At 32.3% G+C, this 26,368-nt stretch overlaps 1 protein-coding gene across 3 annotated transcripts in view; it reads left to right on the top strand.

Annotated features, from left to right (window-relative positions):
• Window positions 1–26,368, top strand: part of LOC143201942 (adenylate cyclase type 6) — a 294,077-nt gene that overhangs the window by 235,984 nt on the left and 31,725 nt on the right. For 2 of the 3 annotated variants that reach the window (XM_076413158.1, XM_076413159.1), the window contains 6 exons: window positions 1,398–1,544; window positions 9,721–9,879; window positions 19,339–19,480; window positions 21,259–21,353; window positions 24,653–24,842; window positions 26,120–26,217. In XM_076413158.1, the coding sequence (XP_076269273.1) occupies window positions 1,398–1,544; window positions 9,721–9,879; window positions 19,339–19,480; window positions 21,259–21,353; window positions 24,653–24,842; window positions 26,120–26,217 (831 nt within the window). The remainder of the gene's footprint in view (window positions 1–1,397; window positions 1,545–9,720; window positions 9,880–19,338; window positions 19,481–21,258; window positions 21,354–24,652; window positions 24,843–26,119; window positions 26,218–26,368) is intronic. The other variant, XM_076413160.1, reaches the window with a different exon arrangement.

Raw genomic sequence — 26,368 nt, 5'->3', positions numbered from 1 at the left:
AGCATTAGATCATAATCTCACAGAAAGTTTAATTCGGTCACTATCTAAGCTATTCATTTCTAATATATCTAACACTTGTCCAATTTATGTCACATGGTTCTACCATTTATCGATATCTTCTTCAATATGTCTGATGGAGTTTATCCAAATCAAAAGTGTTATTGTAGTCAATGCTTCTCTCGACATATCCAGACAGTTTTTGCTTATATATCATTCTCGATTTCGGGTATCTCATATTTCGGATATCTCATCTACCATGTATCTTTCTTCAGATCTAATTCTAACGTAGTAATTACATAAAATGCAACAAAATATTTCATTTATATTTGCAAGATAATAATTTGAAATAGTTCTAATGACTCTAATATAAACAAAACCTAATATCTTAAGCGTGGTTTCTCCAAAACTTAAAACTTAGAAATTTAGGTATTTCAAGCCATTTCCTTTACATCAATATACTGTGGTATAGTGCATTGGCTGCAACAAAAACGGACGGTTCCTCCTAGTTTTTTTAAAACAGATTCTTAAACCAAAGCAGAAACAAATTATAGTTCATTTCCCCATGGTAGTCGCCATTGAACTTGCAGGGATACAATGACTCTTCGCCAGAAATAAAACCATTCCTGTTTCCAGAATGGAAAACAATATATCTGCAATGAGTTATCAATAAATATTATGACTAACAAAACCTAATCAAATTTTATTCTAACGTTTAGCTTTTTCCGTCAACTTTTGTTATCTTTATGGTATTTTTGTTATCATCATGCCTTAAGTAACCAAATATTCCATTTTGAAATATTCGTGTCTTATCTAAATACAATATTGAAGTTACTTGGTTTTATTGTATGCTTTTAAAAATTGTAATCCTGTAAAAGCAATGCCTGGAAGAATTAGACCTCTTCGTTATCTATACAGCATTTTAATCTTATGCTTCCTAACAATGTACGAAGGAATGTTTTATATCCCTAAGTTTTATTTTTCTCAATTAACTGAAATATTTGTGTTAAATTATCAATTAAAACTCCCATTCTTCAGTGACAACCCATACAGACAGATATTTAAATGCTCATTTGTAGTACCGCTCGTTATATAGCTATATGGGTTATAGGAACTCTCAATCCACCTTTTGTGATCTCATAACTTGTAGAGCGATACTTTTTCTCGAGGTCCACATAACTACATCAAGGAATGCTTCGAATTACAGATAAAAATTTGGCAATACAACGTCAATTTGTCTTCATTTCTTGATATTTAATTTGATTCAGTTAATTGAATAACTTTATTAATCAACATAATTGAAGCGTTACAATTCTTATTCTCTTTTAAATATATCTATAAAAATAATCAAGTTTTTAGTAAAAATATTTCTCTAAATACTCCGATATTCTTTTTTGCAGATTTGATAAACTAGCCGCAGAACATCATTGTCTCAGAATCAAACTGTTGGGAGATTGTTACTATTGCGTGTCGGGCCTACCCGAAGCTCGACCAGATCACGCCCAATGCACAGTTGAGATGGGTCTGGACATGATTGATGCCATAGCGTAAGTAAATTATCCTTCGGCAGCCGAAACGTCCAGTAAATCAAAGGGAATTCAATAAACCCGATCTCCTGAAAATAATCCGGAATAAATTCGTATAAAAGGTCGAAAATAATTAGACCCTTTTTTTTTATCACTAGTATCAATGAAAGTAATCTAAAATATTGTGATATTCATGGGATATGATAAACAGATTCAGGAATTTATTATCGAAAGAAATTGGGGTTAATTCTAACTAAATATCCGAGAATTTCAAAAAATCACTGTCATCGTTCTCAAAAACCTATTAAGATATAGTGGTATATCTCAAGCGAATTTGCAACTGACATTTTCATTATTATTTACGAACAATCAATTAGTTAAATCGTCTCAAATATAATGAAAATATTTCTTTACCTGTAGAAACAACTTCTGCCTATCTCCGAAGTTCGACGTATTTGATATAAACGACAGAGTTCGGGGTAAATATTAAATTAAGAAAAGTTGGCTGGATGTTAAAGCATGGTTTATATCAAAATACCTGTCTGTTTTTGAATAACTAATGCAGGGAAGGCATGAATAAATAAATATAATATTTAATGCATAACATAATTTAATACGATATGATTCGCCTTTTAATAATGGAAAAACTCTTAGGTAATTTGATGAAAGTTTGAAACTCCGAATATCATAATTTAAAGTTTTCATTGTTAGTTAGCATAAGTTATTATATTTTAAGTGGAAACATAACAATTAAAAAATATAAACTTAAGTTATTCGATAGATCGTTAGAAAGGTCTAATGATGGCAGTTGCAGAATTGAAAGTGATTTTCTCAACTATGTCTAAAGTCTCATAGTATGCTAAACAGCTTTCAAAGTATCATTTCCCAAGAATTGCATGGAAATAGTACAGCAAACAATGGTTTTGTTTGAACGTTGTAGTAATTTAAAATGATTTTAGTATTTATTGGATATTGTATGTAACGTTATAAAATTAAATAAAAATTATTAAATTATTTATTATAACAATCTGGTAGATTAATACAATTAAGCTATATATTTTATCCTAATTTGCTACTGGTTTAATTTTACGAGGTATTTATTATATTAGAGTGCGATAGACATTTTGAGCTATATAATATCTAAGTCACTGTTTTTGATGTGCATTAATTTTTCATTATAACCTCACTAAACTAGAACAAATAATTTTACCCTCTTTTTCTCAACAGTGTCTTTTACTCGACAGTTCTACCTTCAGGATATTATCGTTACGAATGTACCATGGAGCATCAACATCTCTTTCTACCTCTTCCGAATCTTAGTATTGGTTTGGCTTTTACAACACCAAAGTTGAACACTATAGTTGACAGTGCTAAATATTTACCCAATTACCAGTAAATTTTTGGTACTTTAGTACATTTTTGGTACATCTATTTTTAGAACTCATGTTAGTTCTTTATATTTTTTCTTAACATGTGGCTTCCACCTAAGTTTAACATCAAGAGGCAAGCCAAGATACTTTTCCATATGGGACTTGCTGCCGATTTATTTATGCTGGCTTGTGCTTGATTCTTTTGTTGGTGAAATCATTGAAAAATCATTTTAATACGCCATTTCTCTGTCCAATTTTGTATTTTGGCAATGTTTGTAGCCTTTTGGTTGATTCAATGTGTTGTTATCTCCAATAGCTAGGTAGGTATGGGGTTGAAACATTCTTTTCAGGTGATCTGTAGGTGATAATAAACAAAAAAGGCGGCAACAATCGTTGATACAAAGGTACTTGCATAAGCTTACAAAATTATTGAATTTCTTTATAGTACTCCCTATACTTTTCTATCAAACCTTATATTTCTTATATAGAGGCCTCATGAAAGTTTACACTCAAATACCATATCTATATCAATCAAGAAACTAATCTCCAATAGAAATATATTTTAACGGATCCGAGGTATAAAAAGACCGATTCCGATCCGAAACCCAAGGAGCTTAAATAAAATCACTTAATAAAATGTCAAAGGGAACGTTTCTTAATTGTTTTCCCGGCTTGAATCCACTCAGTTCGGGTCGTAGCGCCGCCGATATCGTGAAAATAGAAAACGTTTCGCGTATCGAGACTGGTTTTGACATGTAAATATTTTGCTCTGAAAGCGCCAAAATATAGAACAGTGGGGATTTAGACTCAAAAGTAATATTATGGACCGAGTGTGTAGTGTAGCGGAAGTACAAAAGTATAAAAGGAATTTTATATAACGGATTTATAAATCAAATAGTTCGTACCTTTGCATTTCCATATATTCCATACAGTTTTCGTGTTGTCCAAGAATACCGTTTGATAGGTTATAGGAATGTACGTCTGCTTGTTTCAGATGAACACCCACTGCATATTTTTGGAAAGGGAATTGAACAAAAACTATATTTTTTACTATATTTTCTGCTGTTAACAAAGTATCGCATAATCCACTTGAAGGAGGACGAGATATATAGCTGCTATGGTCTTTTAAACTCTCAGGCCACTTGGAACCAACCACTAACTATTATGTGTGGGTTATTTGTTTTTGTTGGCAAGAGCGACAAAAAATTATTGATATTTTTTTATATTACTTATTACAGCAATCTATGTAAAATTAACACCAATGAGGTATTTCTTTGTATCCTAATTTCATACGATTTTATAATTACATAATACTTATTCTACGATAAACACTTTGGACTTTATCTTATACATATAATATAAAATCTATTATACATATATATATATATATATATATATATATATATATATACTATATATATAAACACTTTGGACTACTCGATTTAGATCTATTTCATTGTTTTCAATACACCGAGTTGTACTTATAACTTAACTAAACTTCGAAACTGAGTCTTCAGAGTAAACCATCATTATTTAAGGGCTGAAGAACCTCGACAGTTTCTACCTTCAGGTCCTTGTCCAAGTTATCATTAAAGATATACCATGGAGCATCGACAATACCTCATAATACTTTGTTTTGGAATATTTGTATGATATTTATATTGCTTTGGCTGGTACAACCCCATGGTTCGACACGATAGGTCCTCACTGGTTTCGAGACTTTTCAGTAAAGCAAAATTTTATTATATACTGACCAGACAGAATATTTAAATAATAACCAGTACATTTTCTGTGGTTAAGATTAAGTTCTTTCACTTAATATGTGGTTTTCACTTGGGTATAACATCAAGGGTCATGCCCAGATATTTGGCTGTATTATATTCTATACGGATCTACTTGCTATTGTATATTATATTGCTAAAATATTGCATTGTATTTTCTCAATAACTCTTTGTAAATTTTCACTAGATTCAGTATTGTTATCTCCAATAACTAGGATTACAGTATCATCTGCAAATATATAATACAGATAAAGGACTGTTCCATTACAGTTCCCTGTGACACACCTGCTTGTATTATCCTCAAGCCAGAATAGGCATCTTCTTGTTTGATTCATTTTAATCTTATACTTTAAACCCTCATGTCAGACTTTATCAAAAGATTGAGGAAAACCTAAAGACATTGTATAACAAACTTTATTCATTTCTAGTGATGTTTCTATGATATTGATGATTATGTGAATCTAATGATTCATTTTGATGTGCTATTTTTCTGTCCAGCATTGTATTTTCTCAATAACTGTTTGTACATTTTCACTTGATTCAGTGTTGTTATCTCCAATGACTAGGATTACAGTATCATCTGCAAATGTATAATACAGATAAAGGACTGTTCCATTACAGTTCCCTGTGACACACCTGCTTGTATTATCTTCAAGCCAGAATAGGCATCTTCTTGTTTGATTTTAGAATATCGGATAGTTATATATGACTAAACTATTTGAAAATGTTATCAGGGAGAAGCATTTTAATCTTATACTTTAAACCCTCATGTCAGACTTTATCGAAAGATTGAGGAAAACCTAAAGACATTGTATAACAAACTTTATTTCTTTCTAGTGATGTTTCTATGGTATTGATGATTATGTGAATCTAATCAATCATGGAATGTATTTAGCGATAAACAACGTTCGTCAAACAAAGAGATATTAGCTGTTATATCTTGATATTTTTGCATATTTTCTTGGACACATAAGTTGGAAGAGGATCACTAGAAGTGGACGTATTTTCGTTTCCTTTCCTTAAACTTATCAACGATCAATTATGTATATGTGTCAACGAAATGGGCGTGTATTTGGATATAAAACTGTTCGTTTTTCTTTGTATAATAAACATTTACCGTAACCCACATAACCGGATTTCAAACAGCTCGAAGCCATCCAAATCCATAATATTTATAAAACGAATCCAGGCCGAAACCGCCCGCGACGTCAGCATAAAAATGTCCGTTTATGCGGAGGTCTTCATCGCTTTATTCATCTCCGCCACGTAACCTACAAACCTCGAAATAATTTTCCATCGCCACAATGCCTCGACTCGCGCTTCCTTTTTGTTAAATTTGTGTATAAAATTCCAATGCCAACTAGACGAACGTAGACATTCGGGTTTCTTTTGTGCGGCGTTCCGTTCATATTTTTAATATACTTATGCCGTCTGGTACATTGTTACCCCGCTTTCTTTAAAATGGACTTTTTGCGTGGTTTGCTTCGTATTTTCAAATTTTCACTATACGAATTTACAATGTCAAATATTCTTTATAAAGCAACGGTGTGTCCTTTCTTTTTCGTTTCTAATTTGTGTGATAATAATAACTATTGTTAAGATAGCAATATTTTAGTGCTCAGTTTCTTTACGTATTCTTCATATAGGTTTACAAATCAGATTGAAAGATTTTTTAATAATTTTTATAATGCTTTGTTGTTAAAAATCAGCAAAGTGTATTTTATTCAAAGTATTGTATATTGATAGCCACTATTTTTCCCAACTTTCAGGCAATTTACTACAGCTTACATCACGAAAGAACGATATATACTTTAAGGCTCTTCAGGAATAGACCCTTTTTGGTATGTGAAGTTCTTTAAACTGAAGTAGAATAGTAAAACTTTCCTATAATACTAAGTTGGTTACGAATTTATAGGCCTCAAATATTTCTTCAAATATTTAAGTTAATTAGTCTCAAAATGAAACCACATTAAAAATATGCCTACGAGACTTTGAGATATAAGTCCGCAGGTTTTTATTTGTTTATCCTTACTTTAACCTCTCTGCTGGAAAGCGTATCGGTTCATCCGCTTCATTTATTCCCGCAATTTGTCTGTCGTGGAAAAAGTCGATGTAGTTATTCAAAATATCGATGCATTTTCAAAAAAATAGGGACCAATGATGCATGAATGCGAGCATGAATACCACACGGTACAGTTGTTTTTAGTGGATACAATGATGTTTCATGAATTAGGTTTGAGGATTCTGTGTTCTCCAAAACCGACTATTCTGTTTATTGACATGGTCACTGAGAAGAAAATGGGCTTCATCGCTTATTATCAATATAGACGAAAAATCTTCAATTTCACCAGCCTTAGGATTGCATAATTTTACTCAATTCGTTGATCAGGATCTCTCGGTAGCTCTAAATACCAAATATGTATTTGTATTTACTTTACGTATTTTAACCCAACCCTTCCTATGGTGACGTAATAAAAAATGTTTTTTTTTAATGAGATACGAACACACGTATTTCAATTAAAAGAATATTCATTAATAGACAAATAAGTTTACAATTACTTTTGAATCACATTAAAAAAGCAACCATCCTTCATTTTGTTTTAACATTAAAAGAAATAAATAGATAACAGTAAAGACCCAGTTAATTTAAACTTCATATAAGTAAATATTAATAAGTTCATATCAATTACAACTGTTGACATATAATAATAAATTTATCGTAAGTATTGATTGACATAAACAAACAATAAGTTTACTCACTACAGCCACAGAAAGTATTTATAAATATTTAACTCATTGTGTCTTTTTCTCTTATTCTAATTCCAGTAGCTTTTGTTTTCACTAGATTGGTTTAATTAACGCATTATATAAAATAGTTAAATAACTAATCTTCTAAAATGCCAGCACTACCATCTTCTTTCCAGCGTCTTTTAAATAATGAAAGAAGCTCTACAATTACAAAATTATATATTTATACTAAAAATTTATTGAAAACAATGTAAATATATCTTCAATTATCTTCAGTTATCTTCATATAATGTAATTTCTCGCTACATAAACCTTTTTTTCCATCGCATCCATCATTCCTCTGTCGCTAATTAACAGTGTATAATCCCTCGTTTATTCTGCGACCGGTGCCAACAAAACCCAACATTTTTTTTGCGCGTGCTGTATTCCCAGGAAAGAATATTTTGCTTTCGGCGTTCTCTACGTACTCCCACGCAGACAGATTCGCATACTATTTCGTCTTTATGTTAAGGGCAAGGCGAGTTTGCCGGTTGGATGGAGCCAGAAAATGTACGTTGTTTGATTTAGTGTAACGGTGGAGGGGATGAAGTAATTATATTAGGATAGTTATTGATTAGTATCATATTTGAAGACATAATTATTGACTACACATAGACATAAATGTAATTAGATCTTAATTTTACGCCTAGTTTTGTTTCTATTCCTGTAACAATCTTGTTTGGATGTATCAGGTGTACCGGAAGGTCATTACCGGTTTTTCTAACACATATCTCTAGGCTTAAATATGCAATATTATAATTTGACATATATGTCATTTTATTCTACTGATATCAAGCTTCAAAGCTATAGGTGTTATAATTTAACACCGTAATAGATTTATACCTTTTTAAAAATGTCAAGTTTCGTACCTGAAAACTTGCATTTACGACACGCATATCTATTCATATTTAATCAATACAAAAGGGTCTCTGGAGGTCATCGTTTCTTGTTGGACACTTACAGTGAGCGATCTCTAACCTTAAAAACATCTGAGGCGTGGTTTCGAAAGGCCTAATCCACTTAATTAACAATTTTATATCTGAGAAATTTATTTTATTTTCATTAGAGAGCATATTTTTGTTTAACGCTTAGTTCTTGTTTCTTTCGGTGCAATGTATCCCTGTAAAGTCATTATGATATTACTATATTTCCCTTTAGTTTGTTCTGTTACTACCTGTATACATATTCCTTGATAAAACTACATTTAATCACTGCACTCTCCTTAGTGCATTTGCAATATCTGCAAATTAGTTAGTATTATATCTCTCCTCATACATGTTAACCATATGTTCAGTTTATTCTTAATAGTAACACACATGCTCCGAATATTTACCGAATAAAAATTTGAAGTAGTTCATTCTTTAACATGATTTCTTCCTAACTTATTTTATGTACTTTAAGCCATTCCTTAATTGCAGCCTTTGTAGATGCATTTGTTGGGATTTTCCCTACCAGTGTACTATATGTATGGTAGATAAGGATGCATTGTACTTAAGAATAACTGATGGTTCCTCCAACTTCTTTAAAAGCTGATTTTCAAATTACTGCAAAAACAAGTTATGGGTCATTTCTCCATGGTAGTCACCCTTGGACTTGAAGACACTAATTCTGCACCAAGAATAAAAGCATTCCTGTTTCCTGCATGAAGAACTATATGTCAGCAATGAATTATTAATAAATGTTATGACTAACAAAACCTAATCGATAGTTATTCCAACGTTTAGCGTTTTCTATCAACTTGTGTTGTCTTTACAGTATATTTATTATCATCTTTCCACGAGCGACCCAATGTACCATGCTGAAATATGGATCTTTTAAATTTATAAATTGATATAATAATTCTTCCTTAATTTTGTTATTTTTTCAAAAATTGTATTCTTTTAAAAGCAATCTCTGGAAGTTCCACTAAACAGTTCCACTTTAGAATTTGATTGAAAATACTACTTACTACTTTTATACATTTTGTATATTTGACCCCTGAATATATTGTTTTTATTGTTTGAGATATTTTAGTAGCCGTGTCCGTACTAACATTCAGTGCAGCTGCCATTCGAAGAAAATTATATTCAATAAAAACCGCGATATATATATATATATATATATATATATATATATATATATATATATACATACAATATTTTTAAAAATGCACTTAAAATATTTCCTACTAATTACCAGAATGTTCCATAGGATAAGTTCGACAGGCCATATCAGACAGAATTCGTGGTAGGCGACGTTACATGGCAATCTAAATTTCAGATTAGTTCGGGACGTGATGAATGTCAACGTCAACATGCGAGTCGGCATCCACACCGGCCGGGTCCACTGCGGCGTGTTGGGTCTCAGGAAGTGGCAGTTCGACGTATGGTCCAACGACGTCACCCTTGCCAATTACATGGAGAGCGGCGGCATCCCAGGGTAAGACATTCCGATTTCCATTTTACCGTCTCTCGTTATAAGTTGACAATGGCGGTCCGATTAAATTAACCCGACCCGAATCTGCGCTCCCATCAATCATTTTCGTATTTTGTCCGGCAAAAATTTATCTTATCATAAAAAATATCGTCACGATTTTGTTTCTTTTATTGCGCTTTATATGTCCAACTGCTTCAAACTTGGTCTCGCAAAACTCGCCAAAACATAGCTGAGTCAAAGGTTTGACATAACGGGTTGGAGAAAAATCTTTTCGTTTTTTTATTTTATGTTTTGAAATCGAATTTATTTATACTAGTTTCTAATTCAGAACAGCAACAGGTCAATTGAAAAGTTCCCGGCCTATCACAGTAAAACGCATTTTTTACCAAATTTAGTTTTTTTTATTTAACATAATTCTGTTCAAGGGTGATACACTGATTATAGCGACCCTCCAACTTTTCGATACCATTTTTGTAATACTATTTGTCGTTTGCTTCAAAATAGGCATCAGTTTCGGCGATCAGCTCTTCATTCGACAAACATTTCTTCCCAGAAAGAATTCTTTTGAGATCTGAGAACAAGAAATAGTCGCTGGGGGCCAGATCTGGAGAATATGGTGGATTAGGAAGCAATTCGAAGCACAATTCATGGATTTCTGATACAGTGTACTGATACAATAAAAATGATGGAGCCATGTTTCATCTATTGTCACATATCGACGCAAAAACTGGGGTTTATTATGCTTGATCATCTTCAAATACTGCTCCGAATCATCAACTCGTCGTTGTTTTTGGTCAAAAGTGAGCTCGCGCGGAACACTCTTTGCACAGAGCTTTCTCATACTCAAATATTACTGAATAATATGATGTACACGTTCAGTTGATATCTTTATAGTGTCTACTATTTCATTCAGTTTCCATTTTACGGTCATTCAAAATCATTTTGTGGATTATTTTTATGTTTTCGTCGGTAACAACCTCTTTTGGGTATCCACTGCGTTCACCGTCTTCGGTGCGCATTTTACCATGTCTAAACTTAGTATACCAATCCTTGATGGTTGATTTTCCTGGGATAGTGTCCAAAAACTCGATATTAAGCCAAGTTTTTGCTTCAACTGTATTTTTCCCTTCAAAAAGCAATATTTTATCAATAGGGGAAATTTATTTTCATCCATTTTTTCACAATAACAAACGTTGCTTCACTCAAAATGCTATAATTCACAAACTAATGATCCGACAGCTCTTAAATTTATACACGCATCCTTTGAGGGTTATGACTAACTAAAGAACATATGGGTTAAATTCTAGTAGCGCCAACTATGTGTCAGGCCGGAGACATTTCAATTGACATGTTACGTGCGTACGTACGCAACTTTTGTAACTTTTCTTATAAAAGAAGACATTAAGCTTTTAGATTACAGAATAAATTGTACATTCCAAAAATTAATGGATTACTGTTTATCTCACGTATGATGAAAACTACAAACTCTATCAAAATTTAATATAGATTTTCGGTTCTATTGCGACATATAATACATATATTTTTTGTTAGTTACATAGTGAAAAGTGTACTTACAGAAAACGAATTGATATCTGTTAATATCATATCATATATCTTAAGATTTAAAATTTGTATAGCAATTTAGTATGCTATCGTTGCATGGATTGTCGTTTTCTTTTATGAATATAAATCGAGTTGATTCATATAATTTTCATACTCTGAACTCTGAACGCTGATATATGTACCGGTAATTTTTATAAACTTTTCTGCCTTCTGTCTCTTCCCATAAGCAATTTTTATAAACCTCTTTTTTAGCCAACTTAACAACATTAGGAGATTTAACGAGTTCCTTTAGGTAAACACTATCAAATAGATGTTTCCAATACATCAGAATATACTAAGATTTGTTACCTACCATATCGCTAATATTGGACCTCATATTTTACTATAAATTAATACATACAATAAAATATTCTTTTTAGCAAAAACAAACTGGTTTGGAATCGATAGGTATACATTTTTGATGAGACAGTCTTATTTTTTCGGAGCTTATTCTAGTTAAATATTCCGGAACCGTTATTATTCTATCAATAAATAATCTATACAAAAATGTGGATGGGAAATAGTTTTTATATTTAGCGCAATTGAAAGATATTGTTTTTTCTCGTGTTCTAAACTGGGGATGAATTATTAATTACTAAAAATAATATTGCACAAATAACGTTGAAACGTTAAGGTATTCGGAAAAGCGTATTAGTTTTAATATTTTTCTAAGTTGTTCTGAGTCCACCAGATACCAAATTAATTGAAATTATTAAAATAAAAAACGGATTGATTGATGTTTATATGATGAATCTGAAAAGGCTGATTGCAAAGGTCCAAAAACAGAGGACAAACGATTCTTCTTATTTTGGAATTTTGTTAATCTATATTAGGATGAAATTTTCGCATATGTCGTGTTTTTCTTTCACAACTGTATATACCTTCCGATAAAATGGACACACTTTATTAGTTCCAACAAAACGGGAATAACCACAAATAATACCAAATATTAAACAACATTGCTTAGAATGAAATAAAATCATTACATTTACCTTTTTTTAACTTTTAATCATTAAAACATTCCAATATTACATATAAATCTATGTACGCATAAATTCGGTACATTTTTATCAAGATCGCGGCTAAAACGACAAAGCCAGAATGTTAAAAATCAGTTGAATGAAACTAGTGGAACCAAAAATAGTAACTTAAAGTACGCGACTGAAACAATCGATAGAAAATAGTAATAAATCAGTCGGACCGAAAATAGCGACTGAGACAGTCGATAGTGAAAAGTAGTCAATTACTAAACAGTCGGTAGTCAATTCCAGTCGAAAGTTCGCAGAGTTTTCGCTGAGCCCGTCAATGTATAGAAAATTGTTTATGACTAGGTATAATAAAGTATCCAAAAATACGAATTTATTGTTAAAAATAGTTTTGATTAAAACATTCCCCTTCCGAAAACTACAGTTCGTATATGACGACCATCACACAGCATTTTAATTTGTTTTCTAGCCTGAGAATGACATTCAATTTGTGTTGTCTCATATATAAGCCGCGCGTACACTATGGAGTTACGACCCATTTCCAGCTAATACCATTATCCATGTCACTCACCCGCTTCGTCTGGCTGAAGCGTTAATCTGTAGCGAGCTCCCGTAATTAGACGGCGTAATAATAGCAACCGAAAACAGTGGGAGCAGATAAGTCAGCGGCTAAGGTGGCAGAGCTTCGGTATAGTCAGGTGTTTGATTGTAATACGCCGTTTTCTGGGTATCGATCGGGTGGTTTTTTCGTTATTTATGCCAAGCAGATTTATAAAAAATAGTGTCATTTCCTAGAGACCTTAACTTGGTTTTTCAAAAGAAATTATTTTTTTCATAATTTGTAAATATATGATACCCATTTCTTCTCCCTATTACTATGATCGGTTTTATCATACTAGTTTTCATGATTTTGGTAAACTTTATATACAGCCAAGAGGAAAGTTTGAGAGTTTTTGTAGGAAAACAATGAATTTTTCATAAACATAAGAGAACACGAATAACATAGAGCAAATTAAAAAGGTACCGCTCGAAAATCGTTAAAATGAACATGCATTATATTAATAGTAATATAATTTAGGTCCGTTTATTATTTTATCGTTACTATCTTGGGTATGAAATGAATTGCCGTAAAATTCTAATAAAGTTCAGTTTTATACAATTTCGTTAAAAAAAACCCGATGAAATGCTGTACTAACTTGAGGTTGTCCGGTTTAAATTTTTCCATTTCCCGAACCTAATATTGCCACTTCAAAAACGACGGTTTCAGACAATTGAGTTCATTAAAGAAGATTCGTTGAAAGAATCCACGCATGCGAAAAATTATTTTTAAAAATTTCCAACAGAATATATTAACAACAGAATTATTACAATTTACACACTATAGTCTATCCAGTGACAATCTATAGTTCAAGTTCCAAGGGTCGTTCATGCTGTAGCTGAGGCACCCCTTGGTTTTTATGCTAGTCTGGTTTTCTGTTTCCCAGGAAACCTAGAATTTCTTCCTAGACAGTAGGAATTTCCAGATCACGATGCAAATATTCATTGCGTACTTACACAACTTCCTTGTTCTGGGACACTTGAATTTTCTTTGTATTGTTATCCTCTACAGCCACTTTGGTTTGAACACCGTTTAATTGTAGACAAGTATCTTATTTTAAATTAGCATGGTGAATTTTCTTACAAGGAGCTAATTTAGGTGTTTATATTTTATTTTGAGTTCGACTAATTTATTTTCGACCTGATCCTCCATTTCAATTTAACATCTAGGGTTATATCTAAATATTTAGCACTATTTACATAGCTACATAGTACTATAGCACCATTCAGTTTCAAGACTGGTGAGTTTTTTGTTAGTAAAATTAATAGGAACAGATTTAAGGTCATTTATTTTTATTCTCCATTGTTTGGTTTAATCTATTATTTGATCACTAGCTCCCTGTAGTATTTTTATGGATGCTTCTTGGGTTTTGTCCAGTGCTAAGAGTCATCCGCTAATATAGTTATCGTAAATTCATTCTTTAAAAAAAAACAAAAATGATCTGCAGTTTTCCTAGACGTGGCACAAACCTTCGATAAAGTTTAACGCCAGACCTTGATATATAAATTAAACAAAATGCCAAAGCAATTTGTAGATATATTTTCATCATATATCTCCAATAGACTCTTCAGAATTAAGCAGAAAAAAAAATACAGTGAAAATACTATCCTTTATCTAATTTATATTATTGAAATTATTCTCTTGTTCTGCCAATTCTCCGAGTAATATATAGCATTACTGGAGCAGTGTCAATTCACGATCTTACAAAATTCCTTATTTTTACGATTTATGGTGTTGATGAAATTTTTGGACAGCCTTCACGTGACTAGTTTTCAAGACCTGTTCAAGTCAAACAAGTTGCAAACCAGCTTACCATTTTCATATAAATTTCCATAGCTTTTAAACATTTTTTACAAAAGATTGTGGATATTTTAAATTGACTTGTACCCAAAAAAAAACGAGAAATCGAATTGGAATTGTAGTTATGTTTTATAAAAATTATAACATTAAACTAACTTAAAATTTGAATAAATTAACAAGCTTGTCTTCTCCAGAGATCAAGATAAATTTGAACTAATAAATGATTTGCGTTGCTTAACCACGAACAATGGTTGTTTTCAATAAAACCCCTTTTAAAATCATTTACCACATTAAGTGCTGTTCTAGTATCGTTTTATTTTGATTGAAGTTGGATTTCGGATACTCGCCCGGAGCTGTTTCCGGTTCCCGGAGACGCTTCCTATTTCACCATTAAAGTTTCGCATACCAGTAAACATTCACGAAACAAGTCTGTTGTTTCTCCGCTGCAAAAACAATTCCCGTTTTCCGTAAATTCGATTTCGTTTCATCGATTTCCCCTATAAAGAAGTACTTAGCATCGTCTATAATTCCCGTTCGTGCGCTAATGTAAACATATCTAAGCCCTCACGAAGTTTAAACTTTGATAATAACGACGCACACAACATTATTAAAATTTGCTTTTGTAATTTGGTTCCGGACAGCTTTAGATTACGCATCGCTAACCAATACATATTCATCCGATTTCCTGTGTGAACCGGGCAGCTTTTCAGGGTTTAGACGACCCTTATGGGTCTATATATCTGTATGAACTAGTTGCCTCACTACATTATATATAAAGTGGCTCGGAGAAATACTTCATCATGAAGTTGGGGAAAAATTAATGTCGGCTTTTCCTAATAGAAAATGATAGAGTGTTCGAAAAGTAACAGTACAACGGTCTACTCAGTCAAAATTAATTCGACTTTCACTAGTTTTTCTTTTTATTGCCAAAAATGCAGCACAAGCTCATCGAAAATTGGTGCATTTCATAGTAATTTGTAATTTAATTTCTAGCAATAAACGAATTTTAAACTTCTATAATAGTTTACTTAAGAGACCGGATTTGACAGTTAAGATTGAATACCAAAAGAAAATCAACACACAAATTCGTACGAATGTCTTAAAATCGATATGTAGCATCAAAATATGGTAAAATGGGTTACTAAATTAATTGAGACAATACTGTGATTATTTATTTTATAACTTAATTTGATTTCTGTAACAAATGTTTAGTTGGGGCCTCCTGGAGTTTGCAATTGTGGTATCCTCTTCTGATGAGAGTTTCAATTAACTGCTGCTTGGTATCACTTCTTCTGCAATCGTTTTTTTACGATTTTCGAGGCAGATGTTATTACGTTATTATGTTAATTATTTTTCTGCCTTAGTTCCCAATACGATTTGCCTCGAAACTTTTTAATATCAATTCTAATTTTAATGAAATTATAATTACTATACAATAAAATAGACCAAACATAGACAGTTGACAAATGACGCAGGTATATTGTACTGCCAATTCACAATAAAAATATATATTATACCAGTACCTATTTAAGATAAACTAACCCTTTAAAAACAACATAGTTTTTTCAAACAAATACAATAAACTATAGATTACATAAATACGAGTACACCTGCTGTGTGTTCTAACTGAGGTAAATATCTTGATTTAATTTCCATTTTTATAAAAATAAGAGTGCTCTTTCATAATATTAATATATGATACCGTTTCATTCTTGCTACACTACGGTAAAAATTGTATGTAGCCTTTTGTATTCTTCGCATTGTTTATGTCAGGTCGATTTTATTATAATCACTTTTACTTGGTATTTCAAACATTTACTGGTTACCTCTTCTCCTCGCTACGTTTATTGTTGATTTTATAGTGCAGGTTTCCTCAATTTTGACTAACGTTTTGTATAGCCTCTTCATATTCCCCACGTTATTTATGCCAAGTAGTTTTATAAAAATAGTGTCATTTCATAGAGACCTTAACTTGGTTTTTGAAAAGAAATTATTTTTTCATAATTTGTAAATATATGATGCCCATTTCTTTTCCCTATTACTATTATCGGTTTTATCATAATAATTTTCATGATTTTGGTAAACTGTATGTACAGCCAAGAGGCAATTCCTCACTTTAATTAAATGATGTAGATTTTATTGCAATATTGTCATTTTGCCGACATACTGGCTTGATCTGTTGAAAAGATAGCGTATTGTCTATAATTTGTAAATATATGATGCACATGTCTTCTTACTATTATTATTATTCGTTTAGTTTTTCATGATTTTAATAAAATTTATGTGTAGACCCTTAAATTCCTCACTTTATTTAGGTCATGTAGATTTCATTGCAATTTTGTTTTTTTTTTAATGTTTTACGTTCACGTTTCAAAAGATAGCGTGCCCTGTGATCATTTTCTATTACATTATGCTCTTTTCTTCTCACTAAGGATTTTGAAGAAATGCCTATATTTATAAAAAATATAAATCATGGTATCAAACAGCCTCATAAATTATCAAACAGCCGTTGCCGAGAAGTGATCTTTACCGTTTAATACATTATGTTCTAGTTGCGATTGTTTTAATCATAATTCACCATTTTAGCCACAGGATATATTTTTGAACTCACCCATAAATATTTAATAGCCCAAAAAACTTGCAATGCTGTGTGCCTTGTGACTGTTGGTGACAGTGATACAGACATTTTGCACGGGTGAATAAATTATTTTTTATATTTTTCTCACAATTATTCCATTTGTTCTCACTATATAAACCTACGCCGGACTTCCACAAATATTTCAAAACCGAAATTAACTAAATCATTGTAACCGTTTTCGAGTTTTAGTGAGACTAACGAACAAGAATTCATTTTTGTATATATATCCAGGATCCAAGTATATGTGTGTCTTTTTCTGTGCGTGTGTGATGTATACATGCTCCAAACTAAAAGTTTCCTTAAATCTTTTACGATGCCGCAACGTGCCACCAGAGAAGGACGTCAAATTTAATTCCGGCCATGTTCCAAACCGATGGCATTCCCTTGTTTTTCCGTCTCCAAATTGCCCGACCTTCTCTCCTATTCCGCTCGTGCGTTGTTTGCGTGAAAAATTCCAATGTTTACTCATCATACCTGTAGCTGACGTCGGGTTTCCTGACGGGACATAAAAGCGATATTTTATTTAACCGATTTGTAGGCCGTGACTGGTATGATCCCCGGACAACAAATGAATTAAAATAGTCGTGAGATTGGATTTGTCTGCTTTGAAAAAATCGAAGTGGCTAAACTGATTCAATAAGCTTACTAAGAAAGTGATCAGTCCTATTAAATATTGAATCAAAAAGTTCCTTCGCCATTTTGTCGTCTTTTTGTTTGTTTAAAATATATTATCCTGTATCGAAATAAAGGAATAGTCTAGGATATACGACACGTCGTCGAAACACGATACGTGCTATTAAGAACAACCTCCAACAATACATTAAGCTCACATAACACTGTGTGACAGAATATTTCTAACAAAAATTAGATTACGTGTTTTGAATTTCTTACTCCATTGTTAAAAACATTGTCTGTTGATGTGGTTGTCTAATACATTACGTTTCTTAATAATAGTATGAATGCTATTTACGCTTAAAATATGTATTACTTCATAATGGCAGCTATAGAGACCATAATAGATTAGACCTTAGGAAAGACCTTATCTTTCCATACCTATTACAGATTCAGTTATTTAAAATAAACGTATGAAAACATGAAACTAATTTTAGACTTAGTCAAATACAAATAATACAAATGGAAAGTTTGCGCTGATTTCAAAGTTGTTTCTATTGCTTGGACTATACTAAGGTTTCACGAAATATTATTTTTTCTATTTGTGGGACAGCAGAGATACCAAAAACCTCTATGAAGTTAAAGATTGGCCAAAAAAACTGACTTTGCTTGCGGGAAACCAAACGTTAAATATGAAACTCTTATTCGGCAAAAAATGTGTTTCTTCCACCCTTACATAAAAAACTTGTTTTAATGAAAAATATTGTCAAGGCCACCGATAAACATAAAGAATTTTTGAATCTGAATTCACCATTTCTTCGTCTTTTTGTTTACTTAAATAATTCCCTTTACGATAACTTTTATATGACATATTATCGAGATACTATATGTAATATAACAGCCTGCATCGGAAATAAGGGAACAGTCCCGGATATATGACACGTCGTCGAGACACCATACGTGCTAATAAGAACAGCCTCCATCAATAAATTAAGCTCGAATAATCAAATATCCGCCCGAGAGACTCCTCAAAGGTTCGCTTCGAACGTACGTCAATGTTAACTTTACCGAATGCGGCGGTCGTATTTTTGTTTTCGCCGCCTTATATTAGGCGTGGAGCACGTATCCGCCGGCAGAAAGCGAGAGCGCGTATATTTACAAATCCCGATTCCCTTCCGTCACGGTCCTTAAGCTGAAAGCCGCCTGAGATCCCTAAATTGTTACAGGAGAGTTCACATCACCAAGGAGACCCTGAAATGTTTGGGTAGTGACTATGTCGTCGAACCGGGACGTGGAGGCGACAGGAACTCGTACCTGAAGGACCATAACATCGATACATTCCTTATCGTAGCTCCGTCATATCGAGGGGTAAGTACAATTGATTTTTGTTCTTAATAAGTTATCTTCAGCGTTTGTGTTATAAGATATTTCTGCTTTTAAAATATTATTTTTGTTTTATATAAAAATTTGTTGATATATACATTGAAGTTTAAATGATACAACACTAGATAATGCTACAAACTCCTTGATCGATCTGATGTTCGCTGATGAAGTATGCCCTTTTCTTGGTTCAAGTGTTTGGAATCAGTAATACAGAGCAAACTAATTAGTCTAAGATATTTTCATATTTTCTGCTGCTATTTTCAACTGTTAAATAGTAAATAATTATAGAATATCAAGAAACTAATTCTCGTAAACACCAACACATAGTACAACGTTACCATTTTAATTACCTATAACTTTGCTCAAAGAAAAGATAAGTAAGTTTGGTTTTCATAAAAATGTTATTTGGTCTTTACTTTTTTTTCGTTTTGATTGAAAAATTATATCGGCTAAATGGTGATCACGATTCGCTATGAAACTTTCGACTCTTTTTAAGGCATTTTTCATTACCTCCTGCAACATCTGAGGCTGAATTTATTCAATTTCGTAACGAATATTGTCTTTAAGATGTTGAATCGTTTTGGGCTTATTCACATGAATTTTCGATTTTAAAAAACCCTATAAGAAAAAGTCTGGTGCTGTCAAATCTGGAGATCTGACTGGCGATACTAAATCGCCACTTCGCGAAATTAGTCTTCGTGGAAAAACGTCATTCAATAATTGAGTTGTTGAACGCGCTGTGGCCCCATCTTGCTGAAACCACATGTCTTCTAGTCTTCGCTCTTTCATTTCAGGTACAAGAAAATATCAAGTCATGTCTTGGCGCCGTTCAGTAGTAACAGTAAACGCAACAGCTTGGTCATTTTCAAAAAAATAGGAATCAATGATGTTTTCAGCATGAATACTGGTGTGGTACAGTCGTTTTCAGTGGATGTAATGATATTTATGTTCATGTTTATGCTATGTTTGAAATTGAACCATGTTCTGTTTATTGACGTGGCTATTGAGAAGAAAATGGGCTTCATCGCTCACTATCAATTTAGGTGAAAAATCTTTAATTTCATTAGACAACCTTCAGACACTATTTCTTCTCGTTTTTGTGGCGTATATTTCTCATAGTTAAAGGGGAACTGAGCTAAACTTCACATAACCAAGATCGCGCAATCAAAGTAGTAGCGGGACTTTTGCCCCATCCTATACCAGGACACTACACACTAAAATGACAGCTAGGAACATCGGAAATTGAAGTATAAGCAAAGAGTAAAGTTGGTAAAGTTGCAGAGGTGCTCATATCGAAAATAGGTGCTAATACATCAAAAAATGAAAATCGTAAATACGCAACACAAAACCATCCTTCCAGTACTTTTTCTACTAGTTTTTATTTTCATTTCAGATACCAGGAATCTAGAGACTAGAGGTGTCTTTCAAAACATTGATATTTTTAAATTTAAATAGTACAATGTTAATAAAAATGACAAGAGGCCACTGTAAGATTTTTGTTATATTTGTGGCTGTTAAAATATAATAACATAATATTTAATTTTTTTTATATTTCACAGATCTAATAATTCAAAAATTATTCTAAATATTAGTTTAGAGTAATTACGCCTAATTGTTTCCTTAAATTAGAAACGTAATTTAAAAAAATAATAAAAGTCAAAGATTAATTTTAGAAATTATTAAAAATAATTACGAAAAATAATTACTGACAGCACATACGATACTAGTAATATGAAATTTATTGAATATTCTGAATATTTCAGGGTACGTCCTCATATCAGAGCCATTCGATGAATGGCAACGTTGCCAAGGAGATGAGAATTATGGGACATGGTTCTCAACAGGGTCACTCTACGAAGTGAGCAATATCTTTACGAACGCTTTATTTATATTAAACGACAAATAATGTCTGGTAGCAAGGAGAAATCGAGAAAATATTTCATTTTCCTTTCTTTTTGTTGACGGTATCTATATATATATGTTCTTGTTTATAGAGGACTTTTTTAACAAATCAATTTTGTTCTCGCTATTTATTTGAACAATGTGAATATTCGCTCAATTTATTTTCGCCAAAGGTTCGGTAAAACAAGGAAAAAAACCTTTATGTTTTTTGTCAAAGGACAGAAGTTGAACTAATTGTGTCGCGTTAGATATCTTCGTCTAATTATTCTATGATACTAACAAAAATACGTGTAACGTTATCGAAAAAAAAAACTTTAAAAACTGTGTATATTATCAGATATCTAAACATTACAGGACAAAGAGTATACTATATATATGGCTTCAGGAGACACCTGAAATAAATTAAAAACATAATTAAAGAAGCTGGAAAAGAAGTTCTTAAGAAAAGACGTTTCTTGTTATAAAAAAAACTCCATGAAGATCGAACTTCAATTTCCTGGTTCCTGATTGATTGAAGGATTTAAGAATAAATTGAAGTTTGAATTTTCGTCAGAATTTTATGCAGCAACACAATTTTCAGTTTAATTTACCTCATCATAGTTTTTCTGTTAAATAAATTGCTATCGAAAATAATACATTCAGTTATCAATCAGTCGTAAGAGAAATATACACAACTCAATAAGTTTTTAGAGATAAAGTTTGTCGAATGCCCCAAATGTTGATTAAAAAATAATTTTATTAAAAATCGGTTCAGTTGAGAATTTTGAGTATACGTTGTTCAATACATACCATCTATTAGTCAACAGAGCAACTAAATATTCTACACCATTGACTCTTAAACTTTATGATACTGTCTTGTTGAAACCACAGTAGCAAGCACCATTAAGCTTCGATGATGTGAATTTCAAAGAATATTTGGAAATGTCATTAAGATTACGAAATTATTTTAGTGAATATGAGAGTTACAATCCTTTACTGTGTCCAATCATTTGACGAAAGTCTAATTTCTTGAATCAATGTAATCAAAAAGCTGTACATCTTTCGTTCAAATTTGAATAAAAGTTTCTTGAAACGTGCAACTAAATGGGGACAGTTATGAACATGTCTTGAAGGTTTTGTATTGAACAACTTGTTAAAATCGATGAAAGTATCTGATTTTTCAACAATATGAACGTATTACACTATATAAAATTTTAGAAGAAACAGCATAGATTTACTTTCTCGTTCCCAATCATTTTTTTTAACAAACAGAGCTAATATTACATACATGCTCAAATTTTGGGATTCCCTTTACTGAAGAAATAAAGAACATTTTTAAATACTTTCTCCCCTAACATTTTTACTCAGATTAAAATAAAACTTTGAGAAAATATTATTTTCCCATTTTATTCTTAGAAACCTATATCCAAATCTACACATTAAGAAAGATGTACAGATAAGAACAATTGAACTAAAACTAGACAGATGATAATGTACTTAGTATATACCAAAATAATTTTATGGTGGCAAAAACTCGACATATATCTAAAATACATTAAATTGTAACTGCAGTTACGCCAGTTTATAAAATATTAAGGTTACATGTATTTTGGACATCCAACATCTATTCTATAACTATTTTTCAATTTTTATCTACCGGATACGATAGGCATAATGACAAAAACTACTAAAATTATTTATTTATCTAAGGATATAAGCCTTTATGTACTTATTTTCCTATTTAAATCGATATTAATAATATATTTCATTAAATAAAACTAAAAAATGCATCATTCATCTATTATAACTAAAGCAAATAGCATTTTTTGTACAAGCTTTCTGAGAATCCAGTTTATTCAGTTCTATAGTTCTTAAGACTTTTGTTCAGCAGATATATAAAAAATATAACACGACACATTCTTACAATAGTACACAAAAATAAACGATATTTTTTATTGTTTAATTATTACATTCTTACTAGTCGTTTCCGACTAACCTACAATCTGTCTTTATAATAACTTAAATCTAGGTATATAACTAGGAGGACCCATCGGCCTTATTTCAGTTTCTGGTGAAATAATGTTTATACATGTCACTGCTGTAATTTTTTATTATATGCACCTCACTACACAAAACTACATAAAATCAGATTAATGTAGTTTATGAACAAGGCTTTCATGCCAAACCTTATTGAAGGCTTGTGCTATATCTAAGGATATAGCTGAGCAATACTTTCGTAGGCTTGTTCAATAACATTTGTTATTCTGTGGACCTGATCAATTGTTGAATGCTTGTTAATAAACCAAAACTAGTATGTTGGTATTAGGTTTTTTCTCTCTATGATTGGTTTTATTCTTTTCAGCAGGAGTTTTTCAAAAACCTTAGATATTACTGGCAGCAGTGATATATATTAATAGGCTTTTATTTCGTTTGGTGACTTTCCAGGTTTTGGGATCATTATAATTTCCGCCATCTTCCAAATTCCTGGGACATTTCCTTTCCCTTTCTTGGTAGTTTTTGCAGAAATTCTCCTGTTATTAAATCATAGCCTGGTGATTTTCTGGGATTAATGTTAGTTGTAATAATTTTGGTTAGCTCTTTCGGCGTGACTAATTCAATCATCGAATTTTCAGCTTCTATGTCCGAGAAATTATATTCAATATTAGTTTCGATTGGTTTGAAATTTTTCCTCGATATTCAGCAAATGCTTCTGCTATTTGGTGATTGTCACGTCAACAATTTCCACATTGGTCTCTTATAGGTGGATTGTGTAGACATGAGGGCTTCAGATATTTCGTGGCTTTCCAGAGTGAATAATCAGTTTCTTTATGATATGTTAAATTTCTCAGATAGTCATTTATGGATTTGTTTCTAATTTCTAGTATTTCCCTTTTCAGTCTTTGGGATATATTGTTAAAAGTACTTGAAGAAATGAAAAATAATTTAAATAATAAATAATAAATAAAATTTTCCGAAGAATCCGATAAAGCTAAATCTCTATTTACTTTATGATGGGATCTTGAACTTGAACATAATAAAGTACAAATACCTTTATTCCTTAACTCCTCCCCTCTCTCCCGTCTTCGTAACCTTAACAAACCGATCTCATCTAAAATAAACCGAAAACCAATTCGATTATTTCAACTTCTGCGTCCACAAAAGGATTCTCGCTTTCTCCCCCGCCCCCACAGGCCTAGGACGTAAAAGGCCGTTAACAAAAAGATTCGTCGAAGAAGTCTTCGCGTCCGTTTTAACGATCTGACATTTAATTAAAAGACCGACCGTTTTGTTGATTCCCCGGAACAGGCCCTTCAGCGAGCCGACGGAAGTGCGAGAGAAAAATCCAGAAGACGAGGTGAACGAGTACCTGATGAAGGCCATCGACGCCCGCAGCATCGACAGGTTGAGAACGGAACATTGCAGGACGCTGCTGCTCACTTTCAGGGACCCGGTGAAGGAGAATAAGGTACGGATTAGAACTAGCCAGCGCTTGGTTAGTGATTAGACCGTTCTTTTGTCGATCATTGATTGTGCGTCTTATCGTAGGTCTCCATAGGGTTTAGATCCCATTTAAAATAAAGAAATAAAGTTCCGATGGAGAAAACTAATCAAAATATGGATATTTTTAACTTTATATGATATATATTTATCAATTTAACTTTTAAACTTAATCTTAAAAATCCTAATTCAAAAATCAATTTATTACTACTATTCTGCATACAAGGAAGACGAGTACGGGATTAATACGTACAATATATATTTTCGAAATTAAAATTAAACTAATGAACATATTTTACATTTAACATTAAAATTAACAGGTCAATTGAAAAGTCCCCGGCCTGACACATAGATGGCGCTACTAGAATTAAATCCGTGTGCGTGTATAAATTTGACAGCCGGATAATTAAGGATAATTAGTTTGTGAATTATAGCATTTTGAGTGAAGCGACTTTTCTTATTGTGAAAACAACGACGAGTTGATTATTCAGAGCAGTGTTTGAATATTATCAAGCGTAATAAATCCAAATTTTGCGTCGATATGTGACAATAAATGAAACATGGCTTCATCATTTCACTCCGAAGTCTAATCGAAAGTCATCCGAGTGCACTACACATGATGAACCCACTCCAAAGCGTAGGAACACGCAACAGTCGACTGGAGGGGTTATAGCGTCTGTATTTTGGGATGCCCATGGAATAATTTTCATTGACTACCTTGAACAAGGAAGGATCGTCAACAGCGACTATTACGTAGCGTTATTGGACCGTTTGAAGGACAAAATCGCCGAAAAATGCCTGCCTTTGAAGAAAAAGAAAATGCTGCTTCACCAAGACAATACACCGCATCAAAAATCCTTGAATTGGGCTTCAAATTGTTCCCCCATCCGCCATATTCTCCAGATCTGGCCCCCAGCGACTATTTCCTGTTCTCAGATCTCAAAAGAATGCTGGCTGGGAAGAAATGTTCGTCGAATGAAAAGGTGATCGCCGAAACTGAGACCTATTTTGAAGCAAAAGGCAAATAGTACTACAAGAATGATATCGAAAAGCTGGGGGATTGTTATAATCAGTGTATCACCCTTGAAGGAAATTATGTGGAATAAAAAAAATTATATTACCAAAAAAATGTGTTTTACTATGGTAGGCCAAGGACTTTTCAATTGACCTGTTATATTACAATTTAATCATTGAAACAAAAACAATATTTATAGTATTACTAATACATTATCTTGCTGATTTCAGTATATTATGGAACGAGATCGTATGCTGACCTTATATTTCATCTGCTCCACCTTCTGTTTTGCCGCTATCATCCTGGTACAAATAGCGACCTTCAAGAGGTAAGGATAACATTCATTACCGCGACACAAATTTGTGTGCTGGTCCCGTACGTTGCCTCCTAATTTATCGAGAATAACCGAGAGGACATGCGGCAACATCGCGTCCAGGATCTACTTACAAAGAGTTTTCATATCCGTGTCTGTAAAAAGG

The sequence above is a fragment of the Rhynchophorus ferrugineus genome, unplaced genomic scaffold (genome assembly GCF_030347505.1).
Source record: "Rhynchophorus ferrugineus isolate W39M unplaced genomic scaffold, kcgeb_rfMv2 rfM9, whole genome shotgun sequence".
Taxonomy (NCBI): Eukaryota; Metazoa; Arthropoda; class Insecta; order Coleoptera; family Curculionidae; genus Rhynchophorus; species Rhynchophorus ferrugineus.
Note: the sequence above shows the minus strand (reverse complement) of the source record. Positions and strands in the feature narration are given on the sequence as shown.